The 20,341-nt window shown below is 37.7% G+C and overlaps 1 protein-coding gene across 1 annotated transcript in view; it reads left to right on the forward strand.

Annotated features, from left to right (window-relative positions):
* LOC117973394 (uncharacterized) overlaps positions 1-13,276 on the forward strand; it is a 397,211-nt gene extending 383,935 nt beyond the window's left edge. The window contains exons 9-12 of the mRNA XM_059035625.1: positions 4,024-4,191; positions 8,230-8,342; positions 10,328-10,735; positions 12,277-13,276. Coding sequence (XP_058891608.1) covers positions 4,024-4,191; positions 8,230-8,342; positions 10,328-10,735; positions 12,277-12,669 — 1,082 coding nt within the window. The 3' untranslated portion in view covers positions 12,670-13,276. The remainder of the gene's footprint in view (positions 1-4,023; positions 4,192-8,229; positions 8,343-10,327; positions 10,736-12,276) is intronic.
* Positions 13,277-20,341: the final 7,065 nt, after the last annotated feature.

The raw sequence follows: 20,341 nt of genomic DNA on the forward strand, positions 1-20,341 counted from the left end.
GTATAATCCCTCCTTTCTTTTTATGCTACACTTTTGTACCATGTAAAATATCTTTACAATATGACATTAGCTGGAGTTGAATCATACATGGGTAAATGGGGTTTCTTTTTTCTAATGGAGTGTTTTACAGTAGTATATTAAAGCAACAGAATATTTAGAACTTGTTTATTGATATACTGTGTGTGATTACTGCTTCAACCAAAAGGGACATGATCTTAAAAACCATCACTCCAGTGTTTAAATGTTAAATGTTTTAATGAGTTAGAAAAAAAAAAAATTACACTAGTGCACACACATACAGGGAGTACTTGTAATAGTGTCATAATGGCGCAGTATCTGAAAAGGTAAAAAAAAAAGTGTTTAAAATCAAGAGTTTATCAGATTATATCCAAGTGCAATCCGACAAGGAGGCTAGGAGTGGGTGATGAACGTTTGGTGAAGATTTGTTTAAAATCAAGGCTACTGTTGTGTGAACCGTGTAGAGTGGGACAGACAGATTGACCAAAGGCATTGATCAGCGCATAAAGGTCCTCATTTCTTGATTGAGGACCCTAAAACTGTCCAAATATATAAATGGATGTCTTATCCCAGGTACCTTGTTTGTTCTGGTTAAAATATTTTCACAGTTTAGCAAAAGCAATACCCAAAGGTCAGTGAGTCATCTTTCTAGTCAATTAAGATTGTTATCTCTTGAAACTTTCTGTTTCCACTTAGAAACTACATAAACAATCCCACTTTTAAACCAAACACTGGTATATGGATTTCTAAACCAGTTTAGAGTGACAAAAGGTACTGGAAAGTATGCTGGTGTCTAAGCTTGTGGCTTTCCTTAAGCCATTTCAAAGTTACTCAGAGGATTTATGGAGGCAGTAAGTGTCAGGTTGCTGTCTGCCCATTTGGTCCTCATTGTTTTAGCAGCTCAGTGCTGTTTTTGTTGGGTGCAATAAACTACTGTGAGGGTGGCACTGAGCTTATGAATCATCAGTAATTTAAAGAATGTAAAGAAACAAAACAACTCTGCAGAAGATGACCATGTAGTGCAGCTAAAAGATAGATAACAGTCTCATCTTTATCCACATTCAAAATCAGTACAAAAACACTATGAAATACAGTTTAATTTGACTCAGTTGTCTGTGATTGAGGAAAAGTCAGGATTGTATAGTTGGTGTTGTAACAGTGCCTGTAGGGTACTTATTTGACTTCCAAACAAATGGACAGGGACTTAATAATAATAATAATAATAATAATAATAATAATAATAATAATAATAATAATAATAATACATTAAAAAGCACTATTAACCTAATGTTGAAGATTACTTGCTTTCCAACTATGGTTTCTTGTCTGTATCTATGTGGCTTATGAAAAAAACTATATTAGTCTAATTGTACTTATACGATAACAAAAAAATCAGTTTGTTGCAGATCATCTCCTTTTGGCATAAACAGAGTTTGGAGCTGTTTAAGAAATAATATGCATATACAAATCACGTATTTCCTCCAGAGCCCTGTTTTAAAACGTACTGTAAGCCAGATTAAAGGCTCTTACAGGCAGTAACTATACATTTATTCGTTTCACGCGTGGTAATAGACAGTTCCTGTTAAATGGTTCTCATTAGGGTCAGTGCATCTTTTTAATTCAAAGGAAATGATCAATATACTAATGTGCTCTAGCAACTTAATCTAGTTTAAATTACAAATAAAATAATACGATACTGTGTCATGTTCTGGCTACTGGGATGTTCCACCCAACATATGGAATCAACTCCCCAGTAATGTTGAGGCTGACACCCCGGGATCCTTCAAGAAGCTGCTTGATGAGATTCTGGGATCAATAAGCTACTAACAACCAAACGAGCAAGATGGGCCAAATGGCCTCCTCTCGTTTGTAAACTTTCTTATGTTCTTAAGTTCTTATATACAGTATCTGTGTTATTCTTGAGAGAAGACAGGTCAGTTGGTTTTAAATTAGACAGTGCAAACAGAAGCTCAAGTAATATGACCTCTGGTCCTGGATTTCAAAACATAGTGGTAAGCAATGCTAAAAGAACGCCTTGGCCATATGAGATGTTGCCATATACTGTGGCTACAATTCCATTGGAACAAGCTTGTTTACTAAGGCGTGTTCTAGTTAGATCAAATGTCAAAATAACACCAAGCAACTTATCCATTTCTTTGTAAACATATTGATTAACTAATACAGTAGTAATGTCATATCAATGGAATAATAGATGATTTATCTCAAGTGATTTATGCCAATTTTGTAAGATTTTTTTTTTTTTGTGATTTTTTTTTCTTGTCTTTCTTTAACTTATATTTTTCATATAAAAAAGTTATGTTTTAAAAGCTGAAATTTAGATCACACATTGTATCCAAAAAATACTTTCAATGCAAAGCTTAAAAAACAGACTGCTTATACAAGAGCCGAGGGACCTGGGTTCTATTCCCAGTGCAGCCTAATGCGAGTGTCTGAAAAAATGATTTGGTTTGGAGCTGAGGTACCAAACCTTTTAATGGTGCACTGAATTTTATTCAGATTTCAGCAAAAATATATTCTGCTTGATATGAGATTAAATGTATCACTTAATTCATTTAATTCTTGTGTTCGCTCCCTGGGTTTTGAAGACTGTCATTTGATAGTAGTCCCCTGTTGCTCTTTACAGCCCTCTAAAATGAAGACAATTTGTGAAGCTATACCTTCTAGGTGGAACACTTTGTCTTGCTGAGAGATCTCTTGACTGCTCTAAATTCACCATGTCGCTTAAAAGCAGATCCATTTTGTCATGTATTGCAAAGGTTTAGTTTTGCTCATCATATTTAAGATAAACTGCAGGAGACAATTACATCTGTTTTAATGCAGCGCTGTCTCTGATTAAAAAGAGAGAAGTGTGACATAAAAAAACCCTCTATTTCAAACAGGCTTTGCAGTCCAATACGGGTTGTTTATTTCAAAGTTTGTTACATCACTTTTTTTTTTCAAATATGCAAACTTTGCATGTGAGAAAATGCTTGGGCAATGGTCTATGTGTGCACAAAGAATACATTTTTTAGTAAAAAAAATACATAGGACTGCAAAGCAATTATATGTAACTGCTTTGTCTCGAGATGCAAAAAGTAATCGATTATCATTTATTGATCGCCATGATTTTACTCTGCAAACCTCAATTAAAGATTAATTGATCAATTACTCATGCTTGTGCCCAACTTGGAGCCTCACATAAGTAGCTACTCAGTACTAGAATCAAGCTCTTCTGGTTGTATTTGTTTAGTGATGATGTATAATAATATACATCTGATTGTTGTTGATTATCAACTATCCAACAATGGGTAATACCCAACATGTGATAATAATGTTGTGTTGAGGTAATATTCCCTAGCCATAAAAACTTGCTGTAAAGTTATGCAAAGTTACCTTCAATACACATTTTCCTGCAGAACCAGACTTCAAGAAAAAAAGAAAGTATTTATTTTTAGAGATCTACAGCAGAGTGGAGCCTCGGACCTTTCTTCATCGCAACAAAGCAAAGCTAATAGATACCATCTGTTCCCAGCTATACTTGCTGGCTATCCTGGTCGGCTGTCACATTGGAAATTCAAGATTGATTCATAGCTGGTCACTATAGCTGTAGCAGTAGCAGATGGGCAAGAATGGTATACAGGAATTGCATTAACACAGTAAAGAAAAGATAGGAATTGCATTAACACAGTAAATAAAAGATAGGAATGGCATTAACACAGTAAATAAAAGGCACAATAAATTACAGCAATAATAAAAAAAAATGCTCCATGTGGTTGCATACAAAGTTGTCAATGAATTAATGATAGGGTTAAAATGATTTAAGTGTTATACATACAGTACTGTATGTTACCCAATCTATTATGATAAAGAGTTACTGAGAGGAAAGGATCTTTAAATCAAACTCTTTGTGGGTTTGTTTTCAGTAATGTATCCCAGTTGTGTTTCCCGCTGGCTAAATGGACCAATTATTTAGGCTATGATTCTGTTTGTTTATTTTCTGCATAGCTAATGGAGAGTTGTTTATGTGGGGGAGAAACTGCCATGTAATTGATGGAAACCAACCAGCGTCCCATAAATTCTGGAGCCCGCAGAAGGCTGATGTCAGTAACCAGGCTGTGTGTGACATCAGCTGTGGGTCGTGGCACACCGTGATCCTCACAGGAATTCCTAAAGGTACTACATTCACATTCATGCTTTTCTAAATGGGTTTCTCTTGTGTTGCATAAATATATTTCAAGTTACAATATTATTACTACTGAGAATATTTTGGTTGTTCTTTTGTTTTTTGGTAATCCCGGTTATTCAAATGTTTCAAACACATTGTGACTGATTTTCAAAGCCAGGCCATAGAGTAAACGAATCATTGAAACAATAAACACAGCAGGAAAGTAAGTTAGAGTGCAGCTAGACCATTGGAGTGAGTTTGAACTGCAACACAGGAAGTGATTAGAAACAAGAACGCAGAAAATATATACTGAACTATAAAATACAAGCAGAGAACCTTCAACAAGAAAAGGGGGACTGGTGATGCTACTGCAATGCATTGTGTGATAGTATGAACTTACAGTATTGAGCTGTTTCTGTTTTTAATTTAACTACCAGGGAAAATATATACACCTTTGTTTCAGGGATTTGTAAGAAATACAAGGGTGAGCCATTCCATAACCTAACCAATTTAATAATGACTGCTTGCAGAGCATGACTACTTCAAATTAATCTACTCTAACACCTCAATTCGGGCATAATCGTTCTCATTTCTGACGCACGATTCCAGATCTTCTGGAACACTTCTATCTGCCCACAGAGAAACTAGAGTCTGCACTTCCTCAGCGTCCCAAGACTGTACTTTTCTCTCATCACACTCGCTGCCCTCCATGTTGTTTGTTGATTGTCTTTCTGGAGTGTACTGACTGCTGCAAGGTAATGACGATAATCTTTAACCCTGCCCCTGGCCCAGCTTATCCTTAACCCCGCCCCTGGCCCAGCTTAGCTCCGAGCCAGTGGAGAACCACCCGTACCCGTACCGTAACGAGCCCTCACGGGTCGGATGTGCCAGTGGAGAAGGGGCATAATAGACCCTAAGCTTAAACCAGACTTCACGTCAACTTCTAAACCTAAACCTTAATTCTAAGCCTATCCAAATCCCATAGAGCATGCCTAACCCTAACCTATGCTGTTAGCAGCTGAGTATTGGGGTGATATCTAGAGCCCCAGGCTTCAGTCAAGCTGTTTTTTTTTCAGTCTCTTCATTAATGCTGCACAAAAACATTAACAGTCCACATGAAACAAAAGATTATAATTTAGTGATTGAGAAAGTTACTGGCACACAAGCAGATTTGTTTTAATGATTAAACACTTGCGTTGTTATGTGTTCATAAAAAAAAAAAATCCTAACATTTTACATGAAGTGTCTCTAATTACTGTGTATTTACATGTGTACTTAACCTGTAAGTCTTTTTGCACAATATATGCAATATATATCAGAAAAGGGATAGGTTAGTGTTAGGGTTAGGTGTACTTACATATAACTACAATGTTATTGTGCAATTACAATGTATTAATGTGTAATTTTTTTGCATGATATAACCCTGTATTTACTAAGTAACTACTACTTCAATATACAGTACTTAGAGACACTTAATGTAAAGTGTTACCAAAAACAGTTCTACTGTTTTGTTTTCTAACATTCTGAATAAAAAACAGACTTTTTCTTTTTAAAACACAGCTGTTTATAATTGAGTTGGTTTGTCCAAACGTCATGCATGGCCACCCCACACACATTCCTATCATTTTCAGGATTATTAATAAAGACAGATCATCCACAATTGAAACCTTTAAGGTTTGATCTCTTTCGAGAAAGAGCTTCCCACAAAAATGGTACAAGGGTCCAGGAAGCCATTGAGAAAGAATAACTAAATAGCTATTTCCGCAGTCCAACATTATTGTTATAATACATGTCAGGCTGTAAAATCTAAAAAAAACATGAGGTTGAATCAAAGTTATTGGATAATATATATTAGAAACCTAGCAGTATTTTTTTTATTATTATTTTTTTTTTAGCATTTATTAAGTTCAACAGCCACAATAAATGAGCCAATAGGTTGGTTTTACACTGCATGGGCTGGCAGGCAACAGAGATGCAAAAGGATTTACCTGGTTGGCAAATGGAGGTTTTATTTAATGTGTGTGAGGGACAGTTAGAGAGAGAGTCAGCGTGTTTGTTTGAATTAGCGTGGGAAAGGTGAGCCTCGCCAGCACTGTGATTAAATCCTTTCAGCCTTGGGTACTAAGTGTGAGGTGTACGCACACTTCGGCTGTCACTCTCTCAGTTAGCCACTTTGCAGGTTGTGAGAGGAAACACACGCTGCCTCGGATCACTGAGCTCTCTCCTCAAGAAGCATGTGTTTGTAAATAAGAATGGATGGAAAATCGAACCCAGGCTTCTCTGTTTATCAAACAGCAGCTCCTTCACTCAGCCGGGAAACACACTGCAAATTGGTGACAACTGAGAGCCCTGCTGCTGCCGTGAGCTGGGAGAGCTGTAGTTCATTTTTATTACCTGTGTCAGAACAGCCGCTGCTTAATGTTGCGCAATCTTCTTTCTGTGCCGAGTGGATGGCAGCTATTTGAGGTGACAGAGGCTACTGTTGCCTCAGTACCAGTATCACTTCAAAACCTACAGCTTTTAATGAACCCTTTGCTGCCCAGTGTCCAATATATTTGACATTAAGAAAATAGCCATTTAATAGGTATGGGCACACACCCAGGGCAGTAGAGGGTTAACTACATCATGAGTGTGTTGAGAAGCCCCCAATTCCATTCAGAAGCGATGGAATAACTACTATTGACTTGGGACAGCACAAAGAACCACAGCGCAGAGCACGCTGACTTTTTAGATGACTATTGAAAATGGATCTGCGTGAATACGCACAGTGTGTGTGTGCAGCTGCTGTTGTACTGCTGTTTAGAGACCAACAGACCTGTTGCCTTTGAAAGATTGTTTAATCTTTCAACCAGTTTCACATTTAACACTTCACTCGATTGTAATTTGACGTGAATCAGGTTTCGTTTGTTGATTTGCGTTGTACTACGAGAATAGATCATGGTACAGTAAAACAAAGAGTCCATATCGACAGCAGGCTGACTGTGTTGAAGTCAGAATCAGAGTGGAATCATCACACAACTGTCTTTCCTATTCAGATCTATTACCTTAAAAAAAGAAAAGTTATAACTAATGGGCTCATCTCCTCAACTGTGATCTTCTCGTGCACTTGACATGCCCTGTAATTATGTAATAACATCATCACAGACACATTGAATCTTTTTTTTAACACACACCCACCTTTCTCCCTGTCTATATGATGTTAAGTAATAGAGATTAAGTTGTTTGTCGTTACTCACATGCATTGATCTGCGCAACTTCTTGAGCCAGGAAAACACCTGAGACTTGCACTTACTGTTGCAACCTCATGTACTTTGCATTGCTGAAAATGTATTTTTAAACACAGTAGCATGTTTTTGTACTGTATATATGTATGTGTTAACTGCTGCTACCAAAGTCCTTTCACTGTGCATGGCACAAACTGAAGACAAAGCTCCACTGGTTTCTATATAGAAAAGCTTCCCTCAGCCATTGCTGTCGGTAAAACAGAGGAAACAGCAGCATCTTGTTGGGGCTTTTTTTACACAGACCCTTATAAATGTTTACAGTTCAGCAGTTGTCTGTGAAAACAGTTCATGTGGTGGGCAGTAAAATGACTGTGGTAGCTGTCCCTCTGTTAATTAGTGATCCAAGACATAACAAAACAATTGCGATCCCATATAAAAAGAAAGTATGTTTTTAATATACTTTTATACATGGTGTATAGGAGTCATTCATTTAAAACGTGTGGTAAACCTGTATTTTAAATCCATGAAACAGATACAAACATATATGTTATATAACTTGAAATTCTATCTTGTTCATATATATGTGTTTTAACACTATATTTGAAAATATATATATATTTTTTTTATCTGGGAAAACACCAAGGAGTCTAAAAAAAAGAGAAATGTAAATCTCAGACTAGTCTGTAGAGTGTCATGGAAGGGAGTACTGGAGGGCTGGGGGTTAAGGAGTGCGCATAGTACAGAGGAGAGCACTCCAGCGCTTCATGGTGACTCTTTAAAGTGCTCTGCAGCTGCTGAGCTATGTTTGTGCTGGCATTGCAGGGAGGAGCCCTGGGAATAAGGAATCGGATTTCAGAGAAACTGGAGCTAGCTTCAAAGACGACAGCAACTATCCCCAACTGATAGAACTTCTACCAAAAGAAAACAGCAGCAGAGTAAGAAGCACACTCCAGCACTATCTCCTCTTACCAGAGCACACTCCTTTTGAGAACTGTGCTGGGAAATATAGGGCCTTGTTTCAATGCATGCTTCTTTTGATCATTTCATATCCCCCTCCCTTCATTTCATTTAATTGTTTGTTTGCATTCCTGTAATTTGTTAGCACATAAAAAAAACATTATTTCAGTATATGTATATAGCTTAATTCTATTATTAAACAGTAAGTTATTTAAAATAAATCGTGCCCTACTTTACTGAAGTTAATTAATCTGTCGACAAGCAAGCATATTAAATTATTTACATTGAAAATCCCACTTAATTGGTATAAGATTTCTAAATGGGGTCAAATGATGAGGAGCAGTTTTGCATGTGTTTCTGTTACACCCACTTTGAATATTACAGCTTGTAATGCTTCTGTTTACCCTTATTGGTGGCTTTTGAAGTCCCAGACAGCCATTCATGATGAGTGCCACAGCCTAATAATATAGTAAACACACATTGTCATCCATCTCCTTCAGAAAATCGTTATTTGGCCAGTGTGTTACTGTTAAAGAACACTTGCAGGTCTAGTATTGTATTTAAACCCCTGAGACAGTAATTCATGTAGGTCTTAGAACTTAAGGCTACATGAGCATGTTTGATATATCGGTATGTTGCTGTATGATATGATACATTTTCATTTTTTTGTCCTATGGGTTTTAAGTGTAGCTTTAAAAAATCACTTGTCAATCAGTTAGTTTTGGACATTAATGACAATTAAACACCCTCTTAATAATGGATTTTGGTGGCTGTGAAAGGAGATGGGTTTTGACAGCTTTGTGATGTAAAGAAACTCCAAACATTGCTGAAGATGAGTGTATTTGGTTACAGTAACGTTCCAGAGGGGAAGAGTTAACCTTCATTCCAAAGAAATATCTGCGCCTCACTGAGGTCAAGTTACCTGTCCTCATGGCCATGTCGTGAGTCAGAGCCTGAGCTGGGATTTGAACCCAGGATCTCCAGGCTATAACCACGAAACACACTCTCAAATGCAATATCCTTGCGATGGCCAAAATGCTGTGAACTGCTACCTCTAATGTTTCATAGCAGCAAACCCCTATTTCCTTCCATTTATTAGGAAACCATTAACAACTTCTGGGGTTTCCAAAGTCGTAAATGTGTCTGCCATATAAAGGGGTCAGAACACACAGAATTTTATAATATCAAGATACTTTCTTAGAAACAAAGGAATATACAGAACCAGCCCTGTACATTGAGGGTGTGCAAACATCCTTGGAAGTCGACCTTGTCTGTCCTTACATTCCAGACAAAGTCAACTACCAGACAGTAATGCCCTGGATCAGGACCCTATTGCTTAATGTATGTATTGTGGGCCTATATTCTGTATTATAAATCACATATCAGAAATACACCATCGCTGGAACGGATTTGTCAAAATCCTTAGTTCATCTTATATATCGATGTACTGGAATGTGATGTCATCCCTTGCTTAGGAAATATGCCATCCTTCTAATGTTAACTAAACAACAATTGATATGTTTATTAGTAGTTCATGAGTACAGTTCAGCTTCCTTTTTTATGATTTATAAAAAGTTCTTATGCAGTGTGGGGTGTCTGTTACTACAGTTTGATCAGCCAGTTTCGCTTTGTGGTGCTCTCACCTAAACTGCACAGGATGACATCTCTTACAGCAGTAAGAGACACCCTTTAACGTATTAACTTATATAAAAAAAATACTATGCATCAAGAAGAATGCAGAATGTTGCATTTTGTATCCCTGATTTCAGACGTTAGCTGGTGAATAAGCATTGACGTTAAATGTGTGTCTACTCTTTGGCTGGTTGATGTTAAAGGCCCCTGTCACTGTCAGACTTGTTGGAGGGATCAGAGCAAGGTGCAGAGCAGGAAATAAAGAATGAAAAACACCCCAAAATGTTAATGCTTGTAGCATTCAACTCTGTACCTGATCCTGCTATTTCAGAAGCACACCGGTGATCTCCAGGCCCCTCCGAACCAAGCAGAGGTTTTGTTGCATTCCCAGTCTTCTCAACCTTCCAGCCAGCCTAAGAACTCTCCATTTGATGGCATGGATCAAACAGACCTTAACAGAAAGAATCATTCAGATGGTACAACAGTTCAAGATGCAAGTGCTCTGTCTGCGAAGGAAAAACAAGGAAATAGCTGCTCATCAATCAAACTACAAGAGGAGAATGTCAGAGTCCTTATTCCAAGGGGAAAACGGTTCAGAAATAGGCAAGCCTTCAGCTGTCTGCGCTCAGCTTTGATTCCAGACTGCTTGTGCAGTGGAGATGCAGATTACCCCAACACATTGCCTGAGATGAGGAGAAAGCCCAAATGCAGATCTAGACCCCAAACTGCTGGTAGCCCGGTAAGTACAGTCAGTCTTCGTCAGCAGAGTTAGGGAGAGTGGTCGTATACTGCATATTGTGAACTTGAGAGCAGTCTAATGAAAGTGTACAGTAAGTGATTCAAGTATGTGAGCAATAAAAATTAGGAGAATAATGTAATAATATATTTCATTTATATAATAGCTATATAGAATATTATATAGGGTGCTGTTCCAAACAAGTGGCTACCACAAGCAGGCTTACTGATCATTCTGGCCTTGAGTTGGGCAAAATTAACTTGTATCCAACACAGCACCGGAAAATATATTTTTTGTAATACACAGGTGAAAAAGAATAATTAAACAGTCTAGCTAATTATTATTGTGAAGTCATTTCCATCTGATACAACTGATACAAGCCATCTGACTATCGGATACAAACTATCTGATATAAAGATATTGCCAATGGCTGCATCGCATCCTAATCAGGTTGTACTATATTTTGCATATATTATATGTTCCCTAAGCATACACACTCTTCCTGAATATCTGTGACATTGCACGAGACAGACAGGACTGTACTTGGTATAGCCAGTCCAGCCAGGGCTCTTTCGTCATCCACCGCCACCCCAACCCCCACACTGTTCTTTGTCTGAGCGTTTATCTTTTCTCAACATCTTTCCATGTGAAGAGACCTCCCCCACACAAACATGGATGCTGATGCAGATTTAATAAAGAGCTGTAAAACAAAGAATTATCTTAAAGCGAAAGATTTATGTCAGCTAGCTGGACGGCACTGTTTCACACTTTTTGAGTCCAATGGTTATATGAAGGGGGGGACGGTGGGGGACGGTGTTGTTTGGGGAATTTGAAGACATTGAAGACTTCAGAGTTTGTTTACATTCCCCACAGGCAGTTATAGCTACAAGGACACAACCCCCCCCCCCCCCTCCCTCCCCCACCCCCTTTAAAGTTGTTGGACACTTTGTCAATCTGTGAGCCAAGCAGGCACATTCCTGCAGCTCCCTGCAGTCACAGGAGGTTGTGAATAATAACATCTACAAGCTTTGGTATGTTACACTGCTAAAGTTTAATATGTATAATGTTTAATTTATGCAGTGGTTCCCCGACGTATAAACTTTAAAAAAAGTATATTTAGCTCTCTACTATGTAATTCATGGTCATCTATTCAACCACTTTACTTCGTACATGTATGCAGAATGCAGGAGCCACACTTGCATTACCCTGGCTTCAGGCATACCCACACAGTAAACTTATTTTGACCGGCCCCATATGCAGAACATCATCAAGACCACTCTTGTTAGTCCCTTTCAAATTGAAAACAATCAGACTAGCTCTCTATTAAGACCAGTTTAACCAATTCCTCTTTTCTGTCTAATTAGTATTATTTATGTCTTAGCAGATGCCCTTATCCAGGGTGACTTACAATTGTAAATGGGCCTTATTTTCCTCTGTGGGCAAATTGTCCATGTCTTACATGGACTACAATCAGCTCACAGTGAAAAATACAGGCCCATGTCTCCTGCTTATAAAACAGAAATGTTTATTTGTGTATGTTTCAGTGGACCAGCAGCAGACAGCCTGGAAATGGGGACAGTTCCTCCAGCACAAATTTCAGTAAAGCGAGTCACCAGAGTGGCAGAATCCCTGGCAGGGAGCCCGGCTGTGCACTGCATCCAAGAGTGAGACCAGAAGGGCAGGAGTCAGGGCCTCGTCACGGGAGCAGGCCCAGAACGGCTCACCCTCACCTTTCACCTTTGGCTTCTCACTCCACCGCCTCCTCCTCCCTCATTGTAACCCTAAACCCTTCAGAGAGGCTTGCTGGCCGGCCTGTTTACCAACAAGCAATTTACTCCTCGGGAACAGCTTGGAAGCACATATCCAGGTCACCTGACCCTGTGTTGTCACAGAAGCGTCCAGCTTCAGAAACCATCCAACAGTCAAGCCAAAAATAGTGACCTTTGACACCAGTGGATTTAAGCATTGTCACTCGGTATTAAACTTGCTGTCAGGCGTAAAGCTGTTGATGTGAAATAAGAGAAAGGAGGAATTTTATTGTTGAATTATTTACAGCCCAGGGTTACTGAAACATGGCTTTATGTGTGGAAATGTGTAATGAACATGGGTAGACAGAAGTAAAGGTGTGGTCCTGCTCTGGGTGTTTGGACAAACATTGATAATCAATTCAAGCATTTATTTGATCTGCTTTCCGAATTATTACTAGCAGTGTTAGGTTGGTTGCAACAGCACCATTTAAACATGTTTTCAAAATTTGCTCTCACTCATTAATGTGTATCAGGATAAATCACAAACAACTCATATGACATGAAAGTGCATTTGTTTACATCCATATACTTTGTGTTGGTCTGTTAAATGACTATGAAAGTATTGCATTTCTGTTAATTGTGTGGTTTTAGCAGAAATTGTCAATTATATGTCATTTTAAGAAATAAAGGTTTTTTTGTTTATTTTTTTAAATAAATGTAATGATTGAGTGGAACATAGAACAAAGCCCTCAGAATTTGTTTTCTCCAAAATGCATATCTTAATAGATAACTTGTACACAGTATACTACAGTACATACTGTATATAGACTACCCATACAGTTTAAAGGGATGTTTGTACAGTATATAAGTTTACCTGAATGATCCATTTTGAAAGTAGAGTAATAATAATACTAGGCTGCAAATATTACAATAAAGAACCCCCTTGTATTATTTATTTTATAAGTAGGTCAGTATATAGTAACTATTAACACAGCATTTGCTAACATATCAGTAAGCCAAACCGTTTATTACACAAAAAAGGCACCCCTTAAAATAAAGCATGAGCTTTTTTGATTTTCTATGAGTCACCCCTGCTGCTCCTTTGCAGCAGATCTGAACTCAGCACCTGTTAACCTCAGGATATAGGGTAAGAGAAGAATGGGAATTAGAGATGTGTTCATATTTCTGTGCCGTGCTATAGTGGCTGAATGCAGCTGTCATGTAGAAATATTGGACTGTACTGAAACTGCAGTATTCACAATGTTTTATAGTGTCTGGAAAGGGTGCTGCAGAATTGGATATCTCTCCAGAAGGTGATGTGGTTTTGGTCCATTTTTATCATTAAATGAAAACCACAAAGCTTCCCGCCGCGTGCATCAGCTGCTCTTACAGAGTCTGCGTGCGTTTAATTTCTGACAGATTTATAATAAACGTCAGGTTATTATTAACTCTTCCCACTTTGACGTGTTTTGATTTAGCACCAATGGGAAGAGTTATTGCAAAGAGTGAGTATCTGCTGGGCTCGAAAGAGCTGCTTTCATAATTCATTTGGAGAATGTCTACTTAGTCAATCACATAGTTTGTAATCACAAATGCTGCCAGAAATTACATGAATGATGAACTGTAAAAAAAGCGGTTACTTTTGTACTTCATGTGTTAACTGTTATTGGCAATGTTCTTCCTCCAGGGAGACCATGCCAGTGAAACACAGCCCCAGTATAAAGGTGTTGCGTAATATTCACTTAGACTTTATATAGACAGATAGAAGATAATGGGCATGATAATTATTACTGGGCAACACTTTAGATTCTATGCCTCTAACTACACTGTAATAACACAGTGATTACGCATACGCTTGTGTTTTCACAATGCAACAAAATGCTTCACTACAAAATTAAGAGTTGGCAGTTGCTGGCATCTAAGACTATTTGCACACATGGATGGTTGTGCAATTACTCTGTAATTACTAAGTAACCACAATTGCAATTACAGTGTAACTACCGTTTAGTTAGATACACTTATGTAAAGTGTTATCTATTATTGCAATCATTATTATTTGTATTACTGTGATTGCTACTGGTGTAACTATTGAGTTGTATAGGGCTTGTGAAATGCATTGAACTCAGTTGACATTTAAAAAAAATCACTTGGGATTTGAACCAAGTGCTTGTTAAAAGAGGCATCTTGTGAATCGTGAAACCTGTCTAACTGCTTAGAAGACATAAAGGACCCCACAGTACTTGTCAGGGGGGAGAGATTTTGACCCCAATACCCAAATCCCCACCACCATCCACACCTTACATCTCCAAAGGGGCAATAGATTACTTATTGCGCAAATATTATAGAACATTCAAAGAGTTTCATATTTAGTCTCCTGGGTTGTGCTTTTTAATGATGCATGCTGTTCGTGTGATTTTTACAGCTATTAGATATGTTTATTTACATCTGCAAAAAGATGAGGGGCCATTTCGAAACTTTGGCAAAACCCTTTAAATCCTCTCCCGCAGCAATATTAGTAAATTAACAAAAATGCTAAACACAAATCATTTTATAACTAGATGAAAGGTTTCATTGCATTAAGCAACACTGTATTTTAAGTAACAAGCAGTGGCTAATGTTATACCTGAACAAAAACCAATATTATCCTGCCTGTTAATAAACTGCACACCATACAAAAAAACTATATTATATAACATGTTTTAATTGTGCTCTGTCATTGGTACAAATTGTTACAATTAGCTAGGAAATTGTCCAGAATACTGGGCTTAAATCATTTTGTCCTGTTTTTCGGCTGTTCAGCATGTTCCTGACTTCAGGAAAAGTGGCTTCACAAGAACCAACCATGTCAGTAACATACATCACCTGCCACGGATATAAATTCAAAATTAAATGATGATGATGATTATGAAAAGTTAACGATCACAACATACAGTATAACATCAGTATGTACAGAACACTAGAGAATAAGAAATGGCAATTAACACGTGGTATTTTAGACCTATCAGTCATTTGGTTAGTAAACAAGGTGTTAGTATCATGGTAAAGCATATTTAAAGAACTGATTTACACTATGTGGAATAACTGCTTGCGTTCTCAAGATGCATTGACATGCAGATGGATGGATGTACAGACAGAGACACCTGCATATATCCCCAAAATATGATACGCCCAACAAATTAATAAAGAATGATAATAATCCAAGAGTGTCAAGTCTCATGAGTGGAGAGGCCATCTTGCATGGAATCCGCGACCCATCGAACTGCCTGGTAATAATGCTTCTCTACTAGGATGCATTGTTTCTCAATCACCTTGTATATGCTTGAGAAGAATATCTACCTAGTAACTGAACAGCACATACCCCTGCAACATGAATTACAAGGATAAGCAATCAACCACATGCCCTGGAACCACTGGTCATTGAATGAAGGCTGTAACTCCTTGGTATGATACATTTTCAGCAGTTTTTTTACCATTTGAATCACTTGCTGGGTTTGAACATGACAGTTTTATTGATACAAGCGGCTATAATAATTACATGATGTCAAACTTGCAGTATTGATCAGCGTATTGATAAAATCATATTTTAAAGCAAAGATTTGTTGATTCATGGTGTACATGATATTGTGAAAATGTTTTACTGGTGTGGATGATGAATGCATCCTTTTCAGTCTCTATGATGAATCTTTAAAGAAAAAATTGGTTTGGATAAGCAACCGCCTTTCAAGAAGTGGTAGAAGGAATACACATGATCTACGCACCTCAGTTATTGTATCTAACACAAGACAGACACTAAGCTCATACAGCTCAGTTAAATAGTTCAATCTGCAACATTGCAAAGTCAAAATGACCTGTTCTGTGAAGTGCAATGTTTGCATTCTTCACAGAAGTATAATGATCATACTTGATCTTTGACTTTTGTGTATTATCAGGCTGCAGATTGGATTGTAGATTGTAGGCGGCTGATGGATCCGGATGCCACCTTAGTTTGATAACGTAATGAGATGCGATTGAGTTTTACAGACTGGTCTCATGGTGCAGATGGAAATGTGGCAGAATTGACGGTCGAATTTGGGATGAGTCAATAAACTGGGGTCCTGTTGTAAGTGGCTGCAGTGAAGCTCTGTTTAGTGTTCTTCATTACAGCACAACACCCCCTCTTCTTTACATACATTAAAGACATTACACTGTCATTGTAATCAGTCTTGATTGCTTTGTAATGCCGATTTGCAACACAAAAGGTACGACAAAGCTTTGCCGTTAGTTACCACTATTTTAACCACTGACCTTCAAGATAAGCAAGGCTATAGCTATGGCCAAACATAACTGAGACATCATTTTATATATATATGTATATACATATGAACATCATTTAGATCTTTTATTTAACATCATGTAATCAAATAAACTACAAAATGATATTGCAAAAGTCTATCGGAAACAATAATAATAGTACAGTATTTCATGTTAGATTTCGAAATGTCACATTTTAAATTGTTGTCAGTATTTCATTAAGTATATGGAGAACTACAAAGTGGTATGCAATTCAATATATTAATGTAACATTATTCAGTAGGTTTCATTCGACTTTATGAAGCAAAATGTGTTAATTCTATAGGGTGATGCAAAGCGTTTGGATATTGTAAAAGGGTTTCTACCTCACTGCCACTGCAATTACAGAGCGCTTTTCTGTGAAGTTATGCTATATAAAGAATAACATTAAACTAATAAAGGGGGGGGGGTAATGTACTTTCTTCTTTGTACCTTATTATAATGCTTTGATCCTCTTGTGGAAAAACATAAGAGAAAGGGAAAGGTGAAATGTATTACCATTAAAGAAAAATATCCCTTAATGGTAACATGTGGGCACTAGACCATGTTTCCTTTTGGGACAGTGTTCAAACGTCTTGCTGGAAGCTTTTAACCACATGGGTGCTGTAACAACAAGGACAGAGCAGAATGGTTTTTGACTTTAAGATGTAGTCAGGAATGTCGAAAAGGAGTTTAAAGAACAAGGTCTGACAGGTGCATCTGAGAACCATGAGGAATTGTGTCAGGTACAATGCTTTGGGCAACTGTCCATATTCCCAAAGAGAAAAGTGATCATTTAAACTGGGGGGGAGATAAGTGTTAAGCAAGTAATTACCTAATCTTCTTCTACAAACCTGTTTACAGCACTGCTGTTTACATCCAGCTGAAGAAAGACTTGTAGTCCAAAATGTCTTGCAGTCCAAAAGAATTTTTTTTTTTTTTTTTATCAATTATTCACATTTTTTTGTACCTACATTACTTTTTTTTATTTTGCGCCTTTTGGTACACTGCAGCTTTCTTTTTTCAGATGATTGATATATATATATATATATATATATATATATATATATATATATATATATATATAGATATATATATATATATATATATATATATATATATAGTGGTTAGGGCTCTGGACTCTTGACCAGAGGGTCATGGATTCAATCCCAGGTGGGGGACACTGCTGCTGTACCCTTGATCAAGGTACTTTATCTTGGTTGCTCCAGTAAAAACCCAACTGTATAAATGGGTAATTGTATGTAAAAATAATGTGATATCTTGTAACAATTGTAAGTTGCCCTGGATAAGGGTGCCTGCTAAGAAATAAATTATATATATATTCCCCAAAAAAAAGCATAATTTATTATAAAACATCTTGGATCCTTTAGGCAGATCTCAATACTGACATTGTGTGTATCACTTTGTGAACAAAGGCTTTGAAAAGCACCTTTAAGAGTGAACATAGTCTCTGTGTGTTTCGCTCTCTTAAAGTATTTAAAAGGCCAGGGGGCAATATGTAAGAGATCCTTTATATTATCAGGTATACACTGTCATGATACCTGATATTTACTATGCTTACCAATTATTATAGAAAACCTGGCCCACAGGGTATGTTTCTGAAGAGATTCCAAGTGAGTAAATAGCTGATTTTTGTCCAAAGACCTTGGCTATACATGCACAGGTAAGACAGTGATTGTGAGAATGCGTGAGTGTGTGTGCGTGTGTGCGAGTGTGTGTGTGTGTGTGTGTGTGCATCCACACAATAGAAAGTCTTATCCTGCAGAAGTAGCAGCACAAAGCCTTTTAATCTCTTCCAAAAGCACATAGTGCTGATTCAATATGACACATTGATTGATATGAATAAATGTTGAGTTTACAGAAGCTGAAGGGATTTGAAAGCTGAAGTGTTTCCCTTGCCTTCCATGGTATTATCTACACTCATAAATCATAGACGATAGGATGCAGCAACTGGCTGTGTTCCATCTAACACCAGAGCACAACTCATTCCACTTTGACCTTTGAATTCGGCATTGGTCACTTATACTAAAGGCACATTATGACCTGTATGACCTTGGCCATTCATATTTAATCGCCACTAAATGCGCATGGCACTTCAGCTACACTTTGGTAGGGTGACATCAAACCCTTCACATTTATCATGTGGAATTGTAAAACAAGCAGGTTGCTTATGATCTTCATCTAGAACATGGTTTAATTGTAAGATCAATGGAGGTGAATAGATCAGAAGCTTGCCCAGCACTGAAATTAGATACTGCGTGTGTACGAGGGTTTTCTTTCAGTTCACAGATCGGTAGATTATTATATCGAGCAACACAGAAATAAAATGCCACTTGATACCACTAAGTCTTAACCTTCGACTTCACTCCTCATTATGTACACCCTACTCATGGCCTTTTATGTGTCTCAAGTTTGCTTTCTTAAATTGTCATCGGGGGGACTTTATTATAAAAAACAATACCCAGTAACCTTTGGCCGCTGGTCACCTCTGCTACTAGGCGAATCCTGAGGATATCTGTGTATTCATGGAATTCCATACTATATTAGGAAGCATGTCAGCCTTATTGATGGCCACAGAAAAATTGTATATGTCATCTGTGACCTTTGACATAGGTCACCACTAGTCAACACTGTGCAAACATAAACATGATCATTTAACCTGTACATGGCAAAAATAGCACACTTTGACATATTTTTACTGTGCAGTCGGTTATATACTACAGGTATAGTTTAACTGCATACTTTACTTTGGCAACTTGATATTCATCAGGACGCACCTGTTGTAAATATTTTGCACAATAAGTGATCAAGTCATTATCATTCTCTCAAGACGTGAACCCCCTACTGTAGGTCATTATTAGAGAATTGTGACGATTGATGTTAAACTTGCATGCTCTCAGCATTGTTTACCCCGGCCACTCATTCAGGCACAGTTCAATACAGCTGATCAGAGACGAGCGATACGGAAAAAAATACAATACATTAAGTAGAAAAGCCTCTGAAACGTGTCGCACAATTAGCAAGTTTTATGCTGTTTCAGTGAAGAACCCGAATCTTCTTCAAACAAATATGTGGCACTGAAATGTGAGTGATTTATTATAGTGTTAGGCACTCGTAAACAATATACACTGAAAAATTCAAGGTCTGCACTGAGAGCAGGTGGGGAGCAAGCTGTAGAAGTATGCTGGCTACATGACCATGTTTAAGTCTAGGTCTATATTTTATTTATGAATGCTGTCGTGGTTGTGGGAATAAAGGCAGTATCTTCGAGTGTTCACGAGAGCAGGGGTTATTTGGTGCTATTTTTACAAGAAGGGGCTGATTTGTCTTAGGCTATTACCGTCTATTACAGCTGGAAGTCTCCTGGAAAGGTGGGAAGCAGCGAATGCTGGCATTCTGCCTAAAGAGAAATCAATGAAACAAATTAATCCTTCGCAGGCTGCAATGACACAGTAATCCATCATTCAGAGCTGCTTTTATATACCAAATCAGGGAGCCGGCAGAGAGAAAGAGCCCTGGGGGACAGAACAGA

Source organism: Acipenser ruthenus, chromosome 1 (genome assembly GCF_902713425.1).
Source record: "Acipenser ruthenus chromosome 1, fAciRut3.2 maternal haplotype, whole genome shotgun sequence".
NCBI classification, from domain to species: Eukaryota; Metazoa; Chordata; class Actinopteri; order Acipenseriformes; family Acipenseridae; genus Acipenser; species Acipenser ruthenus.